General features: G+C 48.4%; 1 protein-coding gene across 3 annotated transcripts; it reads right to left on the reverse strand.

The window, feature by feature from the left end:
- Positions 1-1,906: 1,906 nt before the first annotated feature.
- LYRM9 (LYR motif containing 9) lies at positions 1,907-19,696 on the reverse strand. 3 transcript variants are annotated; one of them, XR_003001705.1, is made up of 5 exons: positions 19,653-19,696; positions 8,907-9,049; positions 7,169-7,261; positions 6,200-6,350; positions 1,907-2,420 (listed from the first exon to the last, which is right to left on the reverse strand). XR_003001705.1 is itself a non-coding variant. In XM_024734232.1 (4 exons), the coding sequence occupies exons 2-4, from the start codon at positions 9,030-9,032 to the stop codon at positions 6,333-6,335; spliced, it is 237 nt and encodes a 78-aa protein (XP_024590000.1). In that variant the 5' UTR covers positions 9,033-9,049; positions 19,653-19,696; the 3' UTR covers positions 5,140-6,332. The 3 variants fall into 3 exon arrangements, 2 of the variants coding, with proteins under 2 accessions (XP_024590000.1, XP_024590008.1); XM_024734232.1 differs by lacking the exon at positions 1,907-2,420 and having other exon boundaries at positions 5,140-6,350; XM_024734240.1 differs by lacking the exons at positions 1,907-2,420; positions 19,653-19,696 and adding an exon at positions 12,405-12,502 and having other exon boundaries at positions 5,140-6,350.
- Between the last annotated feature and the right edge of the window lie 70 nt (positions 19,697-19,766).

Here is a 19,766-nt window from a genome sequence, read left to right on the forward strand (position 1 = left end):
AAGTCTGTCCAGCATACCTCCTTTTACCCCACACTCCAGCCCCTGGTAACCACCACTCTACTCTCTGTCTATGAATTCAGTGTTTTAGATTCCTCAGATAAGTGGTATCATATAGTATTTGTCCTTCTCTGTCTGACTTAACTTCACTTAGCATAATGCCCTCAAGGTCCACCCATGCTGTTGCAAATGGCAGGACTTCCTTCTTTCTCGTGACTGAATAATATTCCATTGTATATTTACATATATCACATCTTCTTTATCCATTCATCCATTGACAGATACTTAGGTCATTTCCATATCTTGGCTATTGGGAATAATGCTGCAGTGAACATGGGAGTACAGGTATGTCTTCTAGATCCTGATTTCAATTCCTTTGGCCATACACCCAGAAGTGGGATTGCTGGATCATATGATAACTCTATTTTTAGACCCCATGCAATTAACAAGCATAGGAGCTACATTTATTTAGTGCTAGCTGTGTACCAGGCTCCAGCTAAGTATGTTAGGTGCGGCATCTCACTGAATCCTCAGAACTACACTGGGAGACAGCTATTATTTATATCTCCATTGTACAAATGAGAAAAGTGAGGCTTAGTAAGATTAAGTAGCTTTCCCTAAGTCACATAGCTATTAGCCCATCTTTTAACAAGATCAGATGTCTTTTTCTGGGTTGTGGTAGCCATATACACATCAGAGAGACACCTCAGTTCAGTGCTTTCAGCCACAGAAAATGCCAAGGAGAAGACCCCAGAGCTTTCCAACCCTTTTCATTCCCTGACACACATAAAAAGTGACAATGTAAGTAGGGCACACTGGGATAATGGGTTAAGGTTGCTTCAGGTAGAGGTGACAAGCCTAGGGCACTCCAGTTGGGAAACTCAAAATTTTTGTAATCCAAAGTCACTTCATTTCCCCAAGTCCTTTGTACCTCTTAGACTTCTAAGAGGGGATGAGGATAAAAAACTTTCTTTAAATATAACTTAAAGTAGATAGGTTATCATCTCAGAGCCTTTGGAAGAGCAGCCTTCAACCTCTAGAAAGGGCCCAACCTGGGAGATGTGTGTTTTCTTTTTTTTTTTTTTTTAATAAATTTATTTTGGGCTGCATTGGGTCTTCGTTGCTGCACACGGGCTTTCTCTAGTTGCGGCAAGCAGGGCTACTCTTTGTTGCTGTGCGCGGGCTTCTCACTGTGGTGGCTTCTCTTGTTGCGGAGCATGGGCTCTAGATGCACGGGCTTCAGCAGTTGCAGCACACAGGCTCAGTAGTTGTGGCTTGCGGGCTCTAGAGCACAGGCTCAGTAGCTGTGGCACACAGGTTTAGTTGCTCCGCGGCATGTGGGATCTGCCCAGACCAGGGATCAAACCCGTGTCCCCTGCACTGGCAGGCAGATTCTCAACCACCGTGCCACCAGGGAAGCCCAAGATGTGTGTTCTTGAGATGTGACCTTGGACAAATGTCTTAGCCTCTCTCGGCTTGTTTCTCTCTGAAGAAAAGTGAGAACTGCCCCAAAGGATTACAAAGTGAGCACAGTGGGTAAAGAAGGCATGAGGATTGGCCCTCATTCCCAGTAGAAAAATTCAGCCTTGGACACCACTGGAGAGAGAAGACAATTGTTCCCTTCAAAAGAAACTAATCAAGAAGGAGAGAATTTTCTAGAAATTAATGATAGTATGGGTATTACCTTCCAGATGCTTTCAGATTTATTCAGTTTTCTCCTGGCATTTTGTTTTATTTTTAGGAGTTTTATTGATGTAACTCACATACCACACAATTCACCCATTTAAAGTATACAATTCAGTGGTTTTTAACATATTCACAGAGATGTACAACCTTCACCATAATCTAATTTTAAAATATTTTCATCACTCCATAAGGAAACCCCACTCTTCCCAACACCTACCCCTCCCAGCCCCTAGGCTAATCTACTTTATGTCTCCATAGATCTGCCTATTATGGATATTTCACATAAATGGAATCATACAATATATCTTTGTATTTTACGACTGGCTTCTTTCACTTAACATAGTGTTTGCAAGGTTCATCCGCGTTGCAGGGTGTATCGGTACTTCATTCCTTTTTATTACTGAATTACATACTATTGTATAACTACGCTGCATCTATTTATCTATTCATCAGTTGATGGATATTTGGGTTATCTGGGTTTTTTTTTTTTTGCTATTATGAATAAAGCCATGAACGTTTGTGTACAAGTGTTCTGTGTGGATGTGTGTCATTTCCCTTGGGTATATACATAGGAGTAGAATCGCTGAGTCATATGGTAACTCCATGTTTAACATTTTGGGAAACTTCCAAAATGTTTTCCAAAGCGGCTGCCCCACTTTACACTCCCACCAGCAGCGTGTGAGGGTTCCAAGCTCCTCAAGCAGCAGTTTCTGACACAGCCAATTATGCACAGGGGCCTAGACCAGAGAGAACATGAAATCGACACTGCAGCTAAGATGAGAAAGAGAATGTTCATTTACCTACATGCCTAGAGGCCGGAGGTTGAGGCTAGACTGACAGGTTGGAGGCTTGGGCAATTCTCCTTATCACTCCAATTCAAGAATTTTAAAGATTTACGGTAATAGTAAGGTGAAAATGTCAGAAAAAACATGTTTTCAAAGTCATTCACCATTTCTCAGCCAGACTTGTCAGCAGCAAATGTTATGTGTGTGTGTGTGTGTGTAAATGTGGGCTAATGTCTATAAATAGAAAGCTTTCAGGAAAAAAAAATATTTTTTTTAGTTTGACTAAAAAACTAGATTCCTATGGATAATCATGGGTGCCCAAAATGAAATCTCTCCGTACATCTCCAGAAACCACACAGATCAATCAGCAGAGCAATTAAACCACCCATAACACAACCTTAATGAAACTACAGATGGAATTTTTGATACACAAGAGGTGCTCAATGTTCACTGAATTAATGAATCAACGGCAAAACAGCAGAGGAAATGAAGACATGAAGTGTGATTAACATGCTAGATCCACATTCTACTAATTCTGACACGCTGGCCTTATGAGCCAAAATCAATAGGAAAATGTAATTGGGATCCAGGTTAAGGCCTTAAATTTAGGTACCCTACCAACACCTGGCATGGTGCCTTGCACACAGTAGGAGCTTCACATACATTTGCTGAATGGGTTGAAGTCATGATCCTTGCCACTGGAACTCACTATCTTGTGGAACAGAGAGACCTTTAATTCCATAAATACCATCCTGTCTGAGAAGTACAGGGGTCTATATGGGTAGCAGTGGGTCCCAAAGGAGGGGCATGCCCTTGAGTGGGCACTTGGATAGCTTCATTCAGGATCAGGTTTCTCCAAACCATCAGAATATCTCTATCTCTACCTCCTGTTAATCAGCTGCTGTCAATACCATGGAGACACAGCATCTCTGAAGAGAATGAATCCCTTTCCATTGACATCTGGGGAGGCAGCCGTTCCCTTTCAGCTTTGAGTAATGAATGCACAAGAGGAGCTTCATTAGAACTCTGAAACTGACTAGGGCTCATAACCTTGAGGTTGGCTGAGCCCAAGAGCCCCTATGCCTGTTAATTTCAGCCACTGGCCCAAAGCAGGCCTCTCTAATGGCCAATCTCACCTACTCCTATTCCCAACCTGATGTGGGTTTTCCTACCCCCACTGCTGACCTCTCTCTTGCCGTGTCCATGATGTTCTCTGGCACCCTTGTACCTTACAAATAAATTCCTCACTCTCCCAGCACCCCAAGCTGTTCATGCCATACATATTTGCCCATGCTTCTCCTCCCATCTGGAATGCGCTACTTGCCTTACTTATTCACCTGAAAAAACATTCTTTTCTCTATGAAGACTGAGCTTAAGCATTACTTCTATGAAGGTGTTCTTTGCTTCCCCTAGCATCGTGTCTTCTAAGATTTTTTTCACGTTAACTGCCGAATACAAACCAATCAGATGACACTGGTTCTTTAAAAAATGAATACAATCTTAGGCCAAATTAACAAAGGCATGGCATCAAGAAGGGAGGTAAAAATCTACTTTGTATTCTGCTTTACTCAGTGTACATATAGAGACAGTGATTTTCAAGTATGGTCCATGGACTCCTGGGAATCCCCGAAATCCTTTCAGGGGATTCTCAAAGTCAAAACTACTTTCATAATAATAGTAAGACTTTATTTGAGCATCAGTGATAAGAACACACACACACACACACACACACACACACACACACACACACCAGTGCTTGGCCAAGAAATAATCACCACCTCACAGCCTCCCCCATTATTAAAAAGCAATAAACACTCTAACAAAAGAGAGACATCAGGTTGCCTGGTATTATCATTCTCCCATTCAACAAATGCTTACAGCTCACCACCTGGGCAGCAGGCACACAGAGCTGGCCCAGAAGATTTTGCACTTACCAGCACATGGTCCCTGCCCTCCAGGGGTTCACTCTCAGGTGGGAGACAATTACATAAAGAGATGACTGTAGAACTGTCTCTTCCGTCCACAGGGTCTCAACCACACTGAACAGCGTGGGAGTTCCGGAGCAAGTGGTGCTATTTGGAGCCTTTGCTTAAACTGTCCCTCTGCCTGGCATGCCCCTCCACTCCCGCCCCACCCCCAAGTTAGCAACAGCCGCCCACCCGTGCCCCCTTCTCTGACAGCGGGTTTCCCACTGCAGCAGATCCCAACTGGAAGAGGGGAGATACCACCACCTTAATTCAAGTTCTGAAATTTTATTTTTACCTAGGATTGGACATTTCAATTAATGAATTAGGACTCTGAAGAACGATCCCTCCCAGGCAGCTTTCTGTTCGCCTATCTCTAATCCTCAGCATCTAGTATGACAGCACACAGTAGGGAACAACATACACCAGAGCTTTCACAAATTGATGTATTTACTTCCTCATCTGCTGATCAGCTGAGTGCACGTGAGGGTATCTCAGTCACTTTAAGTCACATGACTGCAAGGACACAGATGTGCGCTAGCTCATCCTTGGGTTGAGAGTCCTTGGGGGACACTCGCATCCTGGTGTGGCTTCTCTCTGCATCTTCTGGCTGCTCTGCCCACTCCGGCCAGTTACCCCGACATTCCCTGCTGCTCTCCCTCCCTCCTCCCTCCCTCCCTCTCACCCTTCCTTCCCTCTTTCCCAGCTGCTCTCCTTTCCCTCCTAAATCTATAGTGTTTGGTACATTCACAGACCTGGCTTAGCAGTTTTGTGACCTTGAAAAGGGGCTCAACCTCTCTGAGCTCCCTTCTCCCTCGCTCCCCAGGCCGGGTTCTGGGTGAAGCACTTGGTGTACGTTAGGGCTCGTGACTCCTCACCGTGGCCCCCTGTGGTAGGTATGGTCATTACTCCGCTGGACAGGCGGGGAAACAGAAGCTGGAGGAGAGGAGGTAAGTGACCCAAGAGTAACTTGTGTGGAGTTGGGATGTGGCCCAGGTCTGCACTCTCCACCGATTTCAGGCTCACGATAACCTCATGACTGCTGGCTTGCTCCCGCCTGCTTTCCTGCTAAGGTGGAGTAAAGCAGGCAAGGGCCGCTCAAAACAGATCCCAGGTTCACACAGCCTGAGCGCGCCGCCATCTGCTGCAGCTGCTCTGGCGCTCTTTGTTTCGCCACTCTGGCAAGGACCAGGGTTTCTGCCTCTCTGGGTTGGTGTCAGGAAGAGCAGCTGCTGGGCGGACCGCTGGGCACAGTGCAACTGCAGGGGATCAGAGGCCTGGGGTGATAGGCAGGGACGGGACCAGCCCACAAGGAACTAAGACCTGATGTGGAGAGAGCTAGAGAGATGTGTGAGCACTGCGGGAGCAGCAGAGGACGGCTTCCTCACAGGGATGTTTAGTGGCCCCACCGCATACCATGTCCTACGTCAGGCTCTTTGATTTCATCTTATCTAATCCTAATGAAGGAGGAAACTGGACTTGAAGCCAAAACCCTTGAAAAAACGCTGAGCTGAGATTCAAATCCAGATCTGTCTGGTTTTTAAACCCATGCCCTGCCCTCTGTACAGGAAGCTATATGAGGGCACGCCAGCTCTGGGTCTCAAAGAATGATGCCCAGAGTAAATGAATCACTTTCAGTGCAAAGTGAGAAAACACATTCTCCCCAAATCTCACATCATAACCAGCTGGAAAAGCAAACGTAAGGGAGACACTGGAGACACAAACATGGCAAGAAGATCTGTCTGAGCAAGTATCCGCTTCTCCTACCCCTGACTTCCTGCTCCCAGCCAACGAGGCTAGTGGATGTTCCAAAACTGCCGCTGCTGCTTAGGGCCAGGCGAAGCGAGGGCTCTCAATATCAGTGTCTCCAAGGCAGCTGCACTCACTACATCCTGGAGTCTCAGTTTTCTTTCTTATACTGTAAGACAGAGAGATCATTACGAGCGGGTGAGGGAAGCCAGCGGGGGGAGGGAGGACCCGGGAAGTCCTGAGAACTGTGGTCACTAGGCCTCAGCCGCCTCCTGCAAGGGCCTCTTGGAGGCAGTGGAACCCGGTCAGCAGGCATCAGACAGTCATGTCTCTAGCTGGTTCCAACAGAAAAAGAAGTTGATGGGGTTGGGGACAGAGGATGAGAAAGACACTGGGAACATTGGAATTGAAAATTGTGGTGTGTCCAGTCTTCCCATCAAGCTGAGTCTCGTTCAGAAGAAACAAAAAAATCTCCGGTTATAGAAGACAACATTCAGAAAGCTGGGGTGTGCTCCAGCTCTCAAGGCTGTTCTAATACCAAGTGTAAGGACCAGCAAGCCTGTCTGTATTCCTGACTCCCTTCCTGCCTCTACCAAAACAGACACTCGAATGTTTCCTCAGCAACCCTGCCTCACCCAGCTTTCCTCTCTGAGCCGTCGCAAGGCTGCTGCCAGCTCTGGCACTATTGCTACCAGCAAGACTGTTCTCTTCCTTCTTCCTGTGGCCCCATCTCGGCTTATTCAGTACTGTGAGGCAGAAGTTTGCCTTTAGGGATTAAGGATGCGCACCCCCTTGCAGAAAACGCAACCAGAAGGGCATCTGCCATCACCTTTGGGCTTCTGGGGAGGGGAGCGGCTGGTAAGGGGAGGGGGGGGCCTCCACAGCGCTGATCGGTCTCAACTGTGGGGCAGGGGCGACCCCTGGTGGTCACGGAGATTACAGCCCTCAACCCCAACTCGCAGGTGGAAGTCGGAGCCGAGCACTTACCTTGTTCAGGATCCAGTCAGCATCTTCAATGGCTCTTTTAATAATCTGCTGGATCCTCTCAGGGCTGTCTTCATCCGAATGAACTCGGAAACTCTGGAGGTTTAAGCATATGGAAAGATGACTAGGCAAAAATCACAGGACTGGCAGCTTCAGAGCAGCAGTTGTGGGCCAGGCACACTGTGGGCACTATACACTCAGCATCACTCTTACCCCTCCACAGACAGTTATGATGATCACACCCTGAGATGAGGAAACAGGCTCAGAAACTCTACCTTGCCGTTAAGCAATGGCACCAGCATTTGAATCCTGGACTATCCAACTACACAGCCTGTACTCCTACCAGCAGGGCAGCCGTGAAAAGGAAGACTGGCCCCAAGCTAAAAGGTTATCGGGTAGCAGAGGCCTAAGGGAAACTTCCATCTCTCTGCTTCGTTTGCTCTTCCCAGGAAGCTGCTTTCACCAGGCTGAGCTCTCTGCATGGCTTCACCACAGAGAAGAGCAGAGTTTCTCCAGACCCATGCTGGAAAGCCATGCAGGGAAGGGAGGGGCAGTGGAGAGGGTGGCTTTGGAAAATCCAGCCAGGCCCAAAGCAGAGCAATGCAGGGCTGCTGTTTGCTTTGACCAGATGTTCGCCTTTGAAAAGCAACATGAGATTCAGGTTCACTGGTGTGGCTCTCATGGCCCTTCAAAAGAACTGGTTACTTCCTCTGATATGTCACTCTCAACCCCATACGTCCTCCTACTTATCTTTAGGAGCACCTCAAATGCTCACCTCCAGGAAGTCCTCTCAGACTCCCTCAGACAGCTAACTACTCCTTCTCTATGTTTCCACAACCCTCTGTTACTACCTCTATTTTTTTACTTTCCATACTGTATTTATATAAATTTCAGCTTTTAACTTTTTATTTGGAAATAATTTTTAATCAACAGAAAAGCTGCAAGAATATTACGAAAGAATTCCCTACCAGAATCACCAACTGTTACTATTTTGCCACATTTACTTTATCATTCTCTATATGGGTTTGTATAAAAATTTTTGGAAGCATTTAAAGTTTCAGGTATCATGACCTTAACCCCTGAATACTTTGGGTATGTAAGCAAGGGCATTATCTTACATAACCACAGTAATCAACTTCAGAAAATTGAACACTGATATAATACTGTTATCTAATCTACAGTCCATATTCCAGCTTCATGAATTTCCCCAATAATGTCCTTTACAATCATTGCTTTTTCTGGTCCAGGATCCAATCTGGGATCACTCCTTACACTTAGTTGTCACATCTCTTTAGTCCCCTTTAAACCAGAGCAGTCGTCTGCCTTTGTGTTTCAGGACGTTGACACATTTGATGAGCACAGGCTGGTTATGGGTAGACGGTTGCTCAGTTTGGGTTTACCTGATGTTTTCTCATGATTAAATTCAGGTTGTGCATTATTGGCAGGTATGCCTGTCAAAATGATGTTATGTCTCACACTCTATTTTAATTATCTGTTTAGCTGCCTTATTCAAGCCCTGGCACAGAGCTGCTGTGCTGGGTGCATCCTGTTTCCGGAACAGAAACCAGAGAGAGGAGCTGGGCTGACCAGCACTGCTTTCCGGTGGCTCTTATGGAACTGCCACCCCCAACCCCACCACCGGAAAAACCATCCCTGCCCACTGCCCCTGGCCCCCAACCCTGTGATAGGCCCCCTATTACAGGAAGCCCCCCACCCCAAGCCCAGTGGACCCTACTCCCACCTGCCTGACAGCATGCTTATAATGCTCCTGGATGCCCTTGGTTGGCAGCTGCCGGCAACAGCGCAGCAGGTATCGGTAGAGCTGCAGCGGCCTCTGGACCAGCTCTGCCCCCGGTAGCGGGGCCATCTGCAAGGCCTCTGTCCCTGGAAAACACAGAGCATTACTTCTAGGCATCAAGCCAATACTCAGCCCTGGCCCCCAGCTTCCAGCGCTCTGGGAAGCAGACGTATTTGATACAGTACGGAGCCAGGTCCCCAGGGAACCCAGACCCCAAGCTCAGGCTGGGCATTCGGTCCTGCAGAAGTCTCAGCTCAGAGCAGGCCTGCAAGGACCAAAGGTGAGAGGCACAGCCTCATCCTGTCATCTTCCTTCTGGAGACCAGCTTCAGGTGGTGGATGAGGAGGTGTCATGCCAGGAGGAATAAGGGAGATGAGCAGGAAGATCCTGCGTCACAGTCACTGAGAAACCAGCTGACTTCAGGCAACAGACGGAAGAATGCCCAGAGGTCTGAGCCTCGCTACTCGAAGTGTGGTCCTGGACCAGTAGCATCGACATCACCCATGAGCTAATTAGAAACGCAATGTCACCCCAGACCTACTGGACAGAACCTGCAATTTAACAAGATGCTCCAGAGGATCCTGCCTGAACCTCTACTACAGCACCTTGCCTGGTGCCCCTGCCTGAAGCCTGTCACTCCCCCAGTCGCCCCCACAGTGACGCCAGAATGAGTTTGGGAACCAGTTTCTCGGCTCACCCCAGAGTCAGACACAAGGAACTTCTCCCAGACCCTTTCAGCCGGCAAGTAGGTCACCTCTTGTGACTTTGCACACACAGCCCCCTCAGCGTGGAGCTCCCTTCCCCGTCTCCTCCATGTGAGGAACTTGTGTTCATCCTTCCAGGGCCAGGTCAGTGTCTCTTCCTCTGGGAAGCCCTTCGTGACTGTCCCTCCCTGGGGAGGTGCAGTGCCACGTTCCTGGAACTGTAACAGCGCTTCCCACACTGCTGGGGATTCATCAGCTGCCAGACCTACTGAGCCTGGCCCGGGCCCCAATGCTTCGTGCCCTGTTTGTTGAACTGGACTGAATGGAATCTGTTATCTCCTCTGCACAGATTTCCCCTCTCCGAGAGAGAGAAGCTCACTGTGTTCCAAATGGAGAAGCTAACAGACCAAGATTAAGTGAGGGGCCTTAGTTTTAAAGTAACATAAAAAGAAGACAATCCCCACCCACTCAAAAAAAAAAAGAACCCGAATACTAAATCTAAATACTAATCTATCTCAAATTAGGAAAGGACACTTGCTAAGGAGCTAGTTTCAGAGGCTCCTTCATTCCATTTCCAGCATATGATCCTCCTGGCAACAATAAATGTCTGTCTCCACAGTTTAAATTTGCCCATTGCTCCTGGTACTATGGCCTTTCACTCTGACACTGGGGTGGGCAGGTGGCCGCCTGCCCCTCCCCAATCCTCCCACCTGGTAACATCCTGGGATGAGCCACTGGGAATCCACCCCTTCAGGTCTCAGCCCACAAGGTCTGGGTGGGGCTCCACTCCAGGCCTGACCAATCAGAGCCTTTTATCCACATGGTCACAAGGACTGGTTCACAGATGGGCACATGACAAACTGGTCCAATCAGAGCAAATCTCAACACCTCTGCAGGAGTGAGTGGAAAGGCTTCATTCTTTCCCTCTAGACTTGATGCTGAGAGGACTTCACCCTCAGGGAAGCCATCTTGCCTCCTCTTGAAACCTGAGATTGAAGCCACACAGCAGACGGCAGAGCTGAGACCCTGATTGAAAGCAAGTCTAAAGAAGTCACCTGAGTCCCAAAACTGTGCACCTGAAGGCAGTCCCAGATTTGCCTAGGGTCCCAACAAACCGCAGGTTTGGGTTTGTTGTTTTGTCACTTGCAACCAAGAGTCCTAACTGATGGACAGATCTAGCCCTCCCAAATTCTGCTTCACCAGTGAGCTCTGATGGTTCCAGCTCTAAGGAAGAGTGCAAACCGGGCAGGGCTCTTCAAGGTTCTCTTGCCACGTATATCAACCTGCCAGTCCGATTAGTCACACTTCAGCACAACAAACAGAGGGGAGCCACATATCATGGGGACAGAGACCTTCAAGGGCTACCACAGAGGACATACCACCGAAGACTAATGGGCAGACTCCACTGGCAGGCTTTCCCAAACTATATAAAGTGCTAATCAAATATTGTAAAATGCTAGTCGTGTAACAGATGGTTACCATCTGCAGTCTTTAAAATTAACACTTGGAAAGAACACAACTTTGTTACACTACTTAAAAACCCAAGCAATACTTAGAAACCAACCCAGCAAGTATGGGCGGGAGATTATTTTCAGCTCAATTATAATACTTAGTCATTCTCAGTAATAACTAGAAGAGAATGCCTGTGTGGGTCCACTCAGACGAGTTAAACTAAAAATGTTTTAATTTAATTTAAAGCATGGGTTTGCTATTAAGGCACAATGAACCTCAAAGCATCATTGCTAAATCTGTAGTCAAACCCTGTAGCCCTGGGAACCCTTGGTTCGCATATCCTGCTCTTTGGATTTGACCTTAGCCTCCCCACCTGAGCTCCCTGCCTCTGTAAAGACACCTCTGTCTACCCAGGCAACCAAACCAAAGCCATCACAGAGACAATCTGCCTTCTCCTCAATCCCCACGTCACTGGTCTCTAAGTCCTATCAAATTCTACCTCTGGACGCCCCTCAAATCTGTCCCCTCCTCTCTACTTCCACTGCACATCCTCGGTTCAGACTCTTATCACAATTCAGGTAGACACCTGCAAGAGTTCCCAGCAATCTATTGTCTGACAATCTATTCTTCACTCAACAGCCAGAGTGAATCTTTCCAAAACATAAATCTCAGCATGTCATGTTCCTGCCTAAAACCCCTGATGTCCATCCCATCCCTATCACTCATGACAACTTTTCCCAAAATATGGGACAAAGATGAAAATATTTTAAGCAGTATATGGAACATCCTTTTATTGTCATGCTTTTATATTTATTTTCATGTGTAATGAGAAAAAAAATTCCATAATCTCATAGGTATTATGGCTTACAACAGTTTAAAAAATGAACGGGCAGAAAGGTGATTTTTAAAAATGTATCAAGCAAGTAAGAATGCAGTTGAAATCTGGATATGCCAAGAATCATGAAAGTAGTACTGAACTTTGGAAAAGCACTGGTCTACAGTATAAAATCCATACTGCTTTCTATGGCCTCCAAGACCCCCTCTTGCTCTGGCCCCTGCCCAACACCCCGCATCACATCACCCAACACTGGCTACTGAGTCCAGGCAAACTGAACTCTGATGGCACACGACAGCCTGTGTCATGTTTGCCTGCTATAGTCTCAGCACCGTGACAGAATGCTTGGCATATAACAGATGTATTAAGGTTCTCCAGAGAGGTAGAACCAATCAGGTACATATACAGAGAGAGAGAGAGAAAGAAAGAAATTATAAGACATTGGCTCACATGACTATTGAGGCTGGAAAGTTCAAAATCCACAGAGCTGATATATCCCAGTTTGAGTCAGAAGGCCGGAAGCTGCTGCAGAACCAGGAAGAGCCAGTGTCCCAGCACGAAGGCTGCGTCAGGCAGGAGAATTCTCTCTCAGTAGGGAAAGGTCTATTGAGGCTTTCCAGTGCTTAGATGAGGTCCACGCACGTGAGGGAGGGCAATTTACTTTATTCAGTCCCCTGATTTAAATGTTAATCTTACCCAAAAACACCTTCACAGACACACCCAGAATAATGTTGGGCCAAATATCTGGGCACCCCATGACCCAGTCAAGCTGACCCATAAACTTAACCATCACACATGGCTTTCCATCACCTAGTGAATAAAGTCTTAAGCTCTTTAGGCTGATGCCAATTCCGAAAGCATCCTTATCTGCCCAGATTCATCCCTCCTCACTCTTCTACCTGCCAGGCACGTTGACAAAAACCACCTATAGTTCTTTGAATGATAGTAACCATCACCATCGTCGTCGTCATCGTTTACAGTTATTATTACAACTGCCTTGCTGAATACTTACCACGTGCTAGGCACTATTCTAAAAATGCACAAGAATTAACCAATTTTAATCTTCTCAGTAACTCTACAAGAGGTACCATTATGCTCTCCTTTTACATATAAAGAAATGGAGGCAAAAAGAAGGGAGGAAATTTGTCCAAGGTCACACAGCTGTGAGAGCAAAAGCCAGGCTTTCCATATGGGAAGTCTGGCTCCAGAGCCCGCGATGAGTGCTGCCTGGAACACTAGCCCCTGCCCCAAAAGGACTTTTATTCACCCTGTAATACATTTCTGTGGTTCTTCCTAACAGCTTCCTTCACCCCCAATTTTCTTTTTAAGGGATGACTCCTTCCCAATGAGTGTGGCCTGCTGAGACTGCCGCCAGTGGCTGCATCTCTCCCGGCCACAAGGAGAGCATCAGACCCAAACTAGGCCACTTGAGTATATGCCACCTCTGGAAATAGGGTCCTGAACATGGTTACAAAGAGCCGGCAAATGAGTTCATGTACCCCTGAGAAGTGTGTCCTGATCAGCTCCTTCCTGCTCTGAACTGTCCTTGAAGGTCCTGCTGCCTGGCCTTCCAGAAATGTCTAGATTCCTGCACAGTTCTCTAGGCTTCTCCCTTGATTCTGTGAGCTCCTAACACTCTTCCAATGATTTCTTTTTGGTTAGTTCCTCCTATCCCTCTTACCCCCACACAGAACTAGACTCTCTTCTTTATTTGCGTGTCCACAGGCTGTTGTACGTGCAGGAATCACCCTGTGTTCGCCTGTCCATCTCTCCCACCAGCCCACGAGGGCAAGGACTGTGTCAGATCCCCCACCTCAGTGCCTCAATGCCTAGCACAGTCCAGAGCACACAGTGGACTCCTCCATCAATGCTTGCTGACTGAATAACCTCAAAATCCAGCCAATCCCCAAGCTTGAGCAAACAATAGCTCAGCCTTCTCCCTGCCTTCAGGCCCTGGAGGTCCAAATGTGGCCGAGACAGCCTGTGCTCCTATAACGTGAGGACTGCTGCTCTCTGCAGGGTCCTCCATGCCTCGGTACTCCTGGCCATCACCTCTGGCAGAAACACCCTCCCTTTCCCACCCAAATACTCCAGGCCTCTTCCAGTCTCCTCAGCCTCCCTCCAGCTCACCAGCAGGAACTCCCACAGGCCACTGACGCCTCCTACCTCACTCGGTCTGGAGAGGCCATCAGACGAGAATATCCTTGGCTCCCCACCACCATGAAATTCAGCCTCGCCTGAGAGCCGACTGATGTGTTAGGCATGGTGCAGTTTTACAACTACCCTCTGACAAAAAGCATTGTAATCCCCACTTTGCAGATGTGGAAACTGAGGCTGAAAAGTGGGCTGACATGCCCACGGATACACAACCAGGGAGTGGTGGAGCTGGGATGTGGTCTCTGGCTCCAGCTCCAGTGCTCCAACCTCCCTCAATTCTTGAAGGAAAGGGGGCCCCTCCTTTTCCAAGGACCAGTTGGGCTCTCAGAGACTCTCTCCAGGATTAATCCAACACCCTTCTGAAACGCCGACTCTTCAATCCCTCCCTATGCTCAGCCAGAATGAGCCTCTAAAAACAAAAATCTCATCTGTGAGCCCCTTGCTTGATATCCTTTAATGGCACCCACAGAACAAACGCTAGGGTCATTAGTATGTGTGCATGGTGATGGAGGGGTAGGGTGTTGAAGACTTTCCCCAATCAACCACCAACCTCTATCCCATCTGTAACCAAATCCCCACGTACTCTACCTTCTTCCCCACTCAGTCTCCTCTGTCACTTTGTCACTCCCACAGTGCCTGGCACACAGTGGCCACTAAACAGGGGTGTCAGACTGAATCCTCCCTCTCCCCAACAACTTTCAGGCCACTTTTCTGTCCCTGAGTACTGACTGAGTGGAAGAGTGAAGCATGTGGGCCCCAAACCATGGCAAGGCTGATGTGAGGATTAAATAAGAGACATAGATGCCTGGTTCTTGGCAGCAGCTCACTGAATATGAGGTTCCTCTCCCAGGCCCTTCTCTGCCCCTGGAAGAGCAGCAAAAGGGAAAACAATACATTATGATGCCCTTTTAATGCTTCTACCCAAAATAGGAATGGTCTGCTAAAGAAAGCCTCTGGTGCAGACTGAGGTCAGAAGAGGTTTGTGCATTTCATCGACTCAGTTAGCTCTCTATACATCAGAGAGAAAAAGAAATACATCTTTTTTTTTACATTTAAATCAAACTACAGATCACGTGAAACTTTTTTAGCTTTTTCCCAAATCAGAACTGAGTTCTGGTTACTCATCCTGCGGCCACCGAAGTAGCAGGCTCTCAGGAAAAGGTGTTAACTTGAATGAATAGAAACAGGGCAAAGTAGGCCACCTTTCAAAAGCAGGATGCCAAAGAGCTGAAAGTGACCGTCTCCCACTTGGTGTCAAAGAATCTCTTCTCATGGCAGGGAGTCACCCACCTTTTCTCCCTCAAGGCAGGGCGCTGAAACTCCTTTCGCTTCTGAGCTAAGATCTGCCCTGTAAAATTCTACTCGCCGTTCTGAGCTCTGCCCTTTGGGGCTAAAGTCTCCCTAACCTACCACCAAGTCCAGTCTGTCATTATTCAAAGTCAATCACCCCAGCCCCCGAGTCATATCTTTTCCGAGATAAGCATCCTGAAGGTGCCGTAACCCCCAATGCTTCTCCATCTCACCGCCCTCCTCTTTCTGGACACACACACATCCCTTCATTATCCATCTCACTCTTCAACATATTGTCCAGAGAGAAAAACCATGGTTTGCTTGTGTTCTGACTGGCTCCGTGGGCACTGGCGCTCACATGGCAATGCCACCTCCTTTACTTGGGAATCCAAGGAATGCGGCCCAGACTGCATTCTCTGCTCTGGCCCTCACATGGCCCTGGCATTCGGCTCAAAGGAACCTTTTCTCCACGAACTATCCTTAGGTCTGTTTCCCCATCCTGTATTTTATTAGTTCAGTCCAGAGTCACAATCTGCCACAATCTCTGGGACACGTGATCCTGTCTGTTATCCAACTCAATTCAGCACAACAAAAGCACAGAAACAATCACATACGAGGTACAAAGCGGGTACAAAGAGAGACAGTAAGCCCAGCAAGCTGTGTCAGTCACCCATGCAAGGCCATTCTGAGCATCTATCCCACGTGTGACTCTGGACTCAGCCCTAGGACCACAGAGATGAACGGCCTGACGTGTTACATGGCTCTCCTACCCCTGGCCTCTGCAGAGCTGACGGCATGTCTTACTACCTACCATTCAGGGAGGGATTAGCATATGTCAGGGAGGTGTTGACAGCTTTGCATGTGTTATCTCAAGTATCCTCACAACAGTCTTATGGAGTGGGTATCATTAGCCCCATTTTACAGATGAGGAAACTGAAACTCTTGAGAGGTTAAGTAACTTGCCAGAGGCCACACAGCTAGTACATGGTCAGGTAAGGAATCAAACCTAGGCCTATTTTATTCCAAAGCCCATGCCCTCACCTGCTTCTCACACTACCTATGTCTATATCTGAGCCACTCGCAAATGCTGCCCAGATCAGGGCTAAGGACCCCACTGAGAACTCTCCCCAGGGCTCCTTCAGGACCAGGTCCAAGCATTCATGAAAGCACCTGACTATACTATATCCAGTTCTTGGTTTTCAACCTTCTCCATAAACCCTTGTTCCATGCTTTTCAGAAACCCAAGGACCTCATCTATGGCTTCCCCCTGCATACAGATGAAAAAACAAGTCCCAAGACTAATGTCAATGACACAAAGAAAAGGGGCAGCTAGAGAAATACTAAAAAAAAAAAAGCTCTTAGGAAACCCAAGGAGAATGTGACAGAATAAAGGAAAAGAGTGAAAATAAAGTCACAAAGGGGATTTCCTGGGAGCCAAATGGTATCACCATTACAGATGCTGAGAAACAGGCCTTCAGCCCCATTTAATCCCACTGTCTTTCCCTAACCTGTGCCCTGACATAGGGCACATAAAAATAAATGGGGAAAAAAAGTCATACATTAAAAAAGAAAGAAAAGACTGGAACTACAGAAAATAACCAGAAATGATGCCTCACTGAGCACTGATAAAGCTAATTTAAGCCTGCACAGGACATTGTTTAAATATGCAATTATTCTTCTGGATGGGTAAAGTCGCAATATAGGAACAGAACGGTTCTGCTCCCCGTAACTCCGGGGCTCCAGCTTGAACACATGTTCTCCCAAGCTAGAAACGGGGAACAATCCTCGCTCCTCCAGTCTCTCTCCCACATGGTCAAGGCTCTCAAGATCCAGCCCCATGGACACTATCTCGGTTCCCAGCTTTGTAACAATGCCTCCTTATCCAGCCTCTCTCCTTCCAGTCCAGCCCTCACAGTGCCACCCAAGGACACTTCCTACAAAACACACCCTCCTCCAAAAGCTCTGTGGAATGTTCTTTATCCAAGGCCCTCTGAAGTCTGGTTCCAACTTCTCTCATTAAATTCACCTTCTCTGGCCTTTGGCTTCCTCCTCTGTAAACTGGACAACAGAATATGTACCTCATGGGGGGTTTGCAAAGATCACTCAGAGAGACTATGTTAGTCACCCCTCCATAGTCAACAGTGCCCGGTACATAACAGAAGCTCAAAATATGTGTGCTGATGGATTCCCACTTACCAAAGAGGAACTAAAGCCAGGAAGAAGGGGACTGTCCTGAAGTCACAAAGCCAGCAGGTGGCAGAGGCAGGTCTCAAACTCAGATCCTTTGGCTCTGAATCCTCAGCTCTTTCTACCACAGCTGCTGTCTCAAAGGATCCTGAACCTCACATTTGTCAGCTCAAACCACCCTGGGCCTTTACAGTTTGAAGTGAACCTGGTGAGCTTTTCCAGCCAAAGCAAACCAGAAACATCATCCAAAAGCAAACATGCTCGTTGCAGAGCAGAGCAACCAGCAACCTCAACTGAATCTGGTGATATGAGACTGCTTTGCGCCAATGGCCTTGCCCACACAGGCCACAACACACTCTACTCGAGGGCCAAAGACGGGAACTGATGTATTATACAGCTACCAGGTGTCAGATACTGGGCTGGGTACTTCAAAGGGCCTACTGAAGCTCCAATCCTGTTACTCCCACTTTACAGAGGAAGAAAACTGAGGCTCAAGGTCACACAGAAGAACCAGCTAAGAGCCACAGCTGGGCTTCTCCCTTCCTAACTCAAGCTCTTTCTACACACACCCAGGGCTTGTCTCCAAGGACCCTTGAGCTGAGAGCGCCTGGTTTACCCTTTTTCTCTCGTGCTCCTCCTCCCTCTGGCCTCCTTGCTTGTCCTCACATACCCAACCACTCTTCCAGGCACCCACGTGGCTCAGACGCCCATGTATCCAAGTCTCATTTAAGAGACCTTCTCTGGGGCTTCCCTGGTGGCGCAGTGGTTGAGAGTCCGCCTGCCGATGCAGGTGGACGCGGGTTCGTGCCCCGGTCCGGGAAGATCCCACATGCCGTGGAGCGGCTGGGCCCGTGAGCCGTGGCCGCTGAGCCTGCGCGTCCGGAGCCTGTGCTCCGCAACGGGAGAGGCCACAACAGTGAGAGGCCCGCGTACCGCAAAAAAAAAAAAAAAAGAGAGAGACCTTCTCTGACCACACTATAGTCCTTTCTTCTTTCCTTCACAGCATTTCTTTTTTCTTCACGGCATTTTTCACCACGATATATATTTACTTATTTGTTTGTATTCATTCCCCCACTGGAACGTAAGCTCCACGAGAGCAGGAAGTTTATTTTGTTCATGGTTGTATCCCTAGTACAGTACAGAGTCTGACACACAGAAGGCACGTGTGTGCCGAAATAGGCATTGGGCACCAATAAGGTGCTAGCTGCTGGAGTTACGGAAACAATCAAGGCAAGTTCTGACCCCACAGAACTTACACAGTAACAGAGGATAATAAAAACCAAGTATTCAATTATAACTAAATACTACAAAGTGGAATTCAGGTCCCTGAGAGACTGGCTCATGGGGTCCCTCACCCAGTCAAGGGTCAGAGAAGGTTTCTTGAGAAAGGAACATTAAATCTGAGGTCTGAAGGACGAGTAGAGTGTGGCTGGGTGGACGTGGACGCAGAGAGCGCAGCCTGCGTTCTGCGACCAAACTAAAAGACACTGAATTGTGCACTGGAAGTGGGTGAACTGTGTGGTGTGTAAAAACAAACAAAAGGAAAGATTAGTCCTAAGGGCTCAGGGGTTTCGGCCACGGAGTGACTTGATCAGTTAGGCAGAAGCGTAAATCAAAAGGTGAAGGTGACTCGAGGTAAGCGCCCTCACGGGGTGCTGCGGCAGTCGGCCCGTGCAGGGGCCACGACTGCTTTTGAAAATGGGCAAACTGAGGCCGACGGCGGAGACGTGTGCCCGTCAGGAACATTCCACAAGCGGGCCCGGCGCCCGCAGACCCCTGGGCTCCCCGTGGCGCACCCAACCCCCCGGCGTGCTGGGCCTCCTCCGCCCGAGCCGCCCCCGCGAGGCCTGAGGCGCATCCAGGAACCGCGCTCCGGGGCACACGGCTCTCCGGAGGCAAGACGGTCGGGGAAGGAAAGGCAGCGGCACTGAGTCTTCCACTAGCCGCGCCAGGGCGAGGACGCCCCAGACCTCACATCCCCAGCCAGTCCCCGCCACCACGGGTGGCTCAGGCCCCCGTGCGCCCACCCGCGCTCCCACCCTCCGCCGGCGCCTAGCGGCTCACCGGCCTCCACAGGAAAACGTCAGCTTCGGACGCGGCGGACGCGGCGGACGCGGCTACCACCAACCATTTTGCGCCCCCGGATCGCCGAAGCACCGCCCCCGGATCGCCGAAGCA

The sequence above is a fragment of the Neophocaena asiaeorientalis genome, unplaced genomic scaffold (genome assembly GCF_003031525.2).
Source record: "Neophocaena asiaeorientalis asiaeorientalis breed wild unplaced genomic scaffold, Neophocaena_asiaeorientalis_V1.1 scaffold129, whole genome shotgun sequence".
NCBI classification, from domain to species: Eukaryota; Metazoa; Chordata; class Mammalia; order Artiodactyla; family Phocoenidae; genus Neophocaena; species Neophocaena asiaeorientalis.

Bases quoted from the DNA above. Each gene is read 5' to 3' on its own strand.
- LYRM9 (XM_024734232.1), bottom strand. From the start codon at position 9,032: ATGGCCCCGCTACCGGGGGCAGAGCTGGTCCAGAGGCCGCTGCAGCTC. The intron at 7,262-8,906 runs GTGGGAGTAGGG...TTAAACCTCCAG, and splicing joins ATAAGCATGCTGTCAGGCAG to AGTTTCCGAGTTCATTCGGA.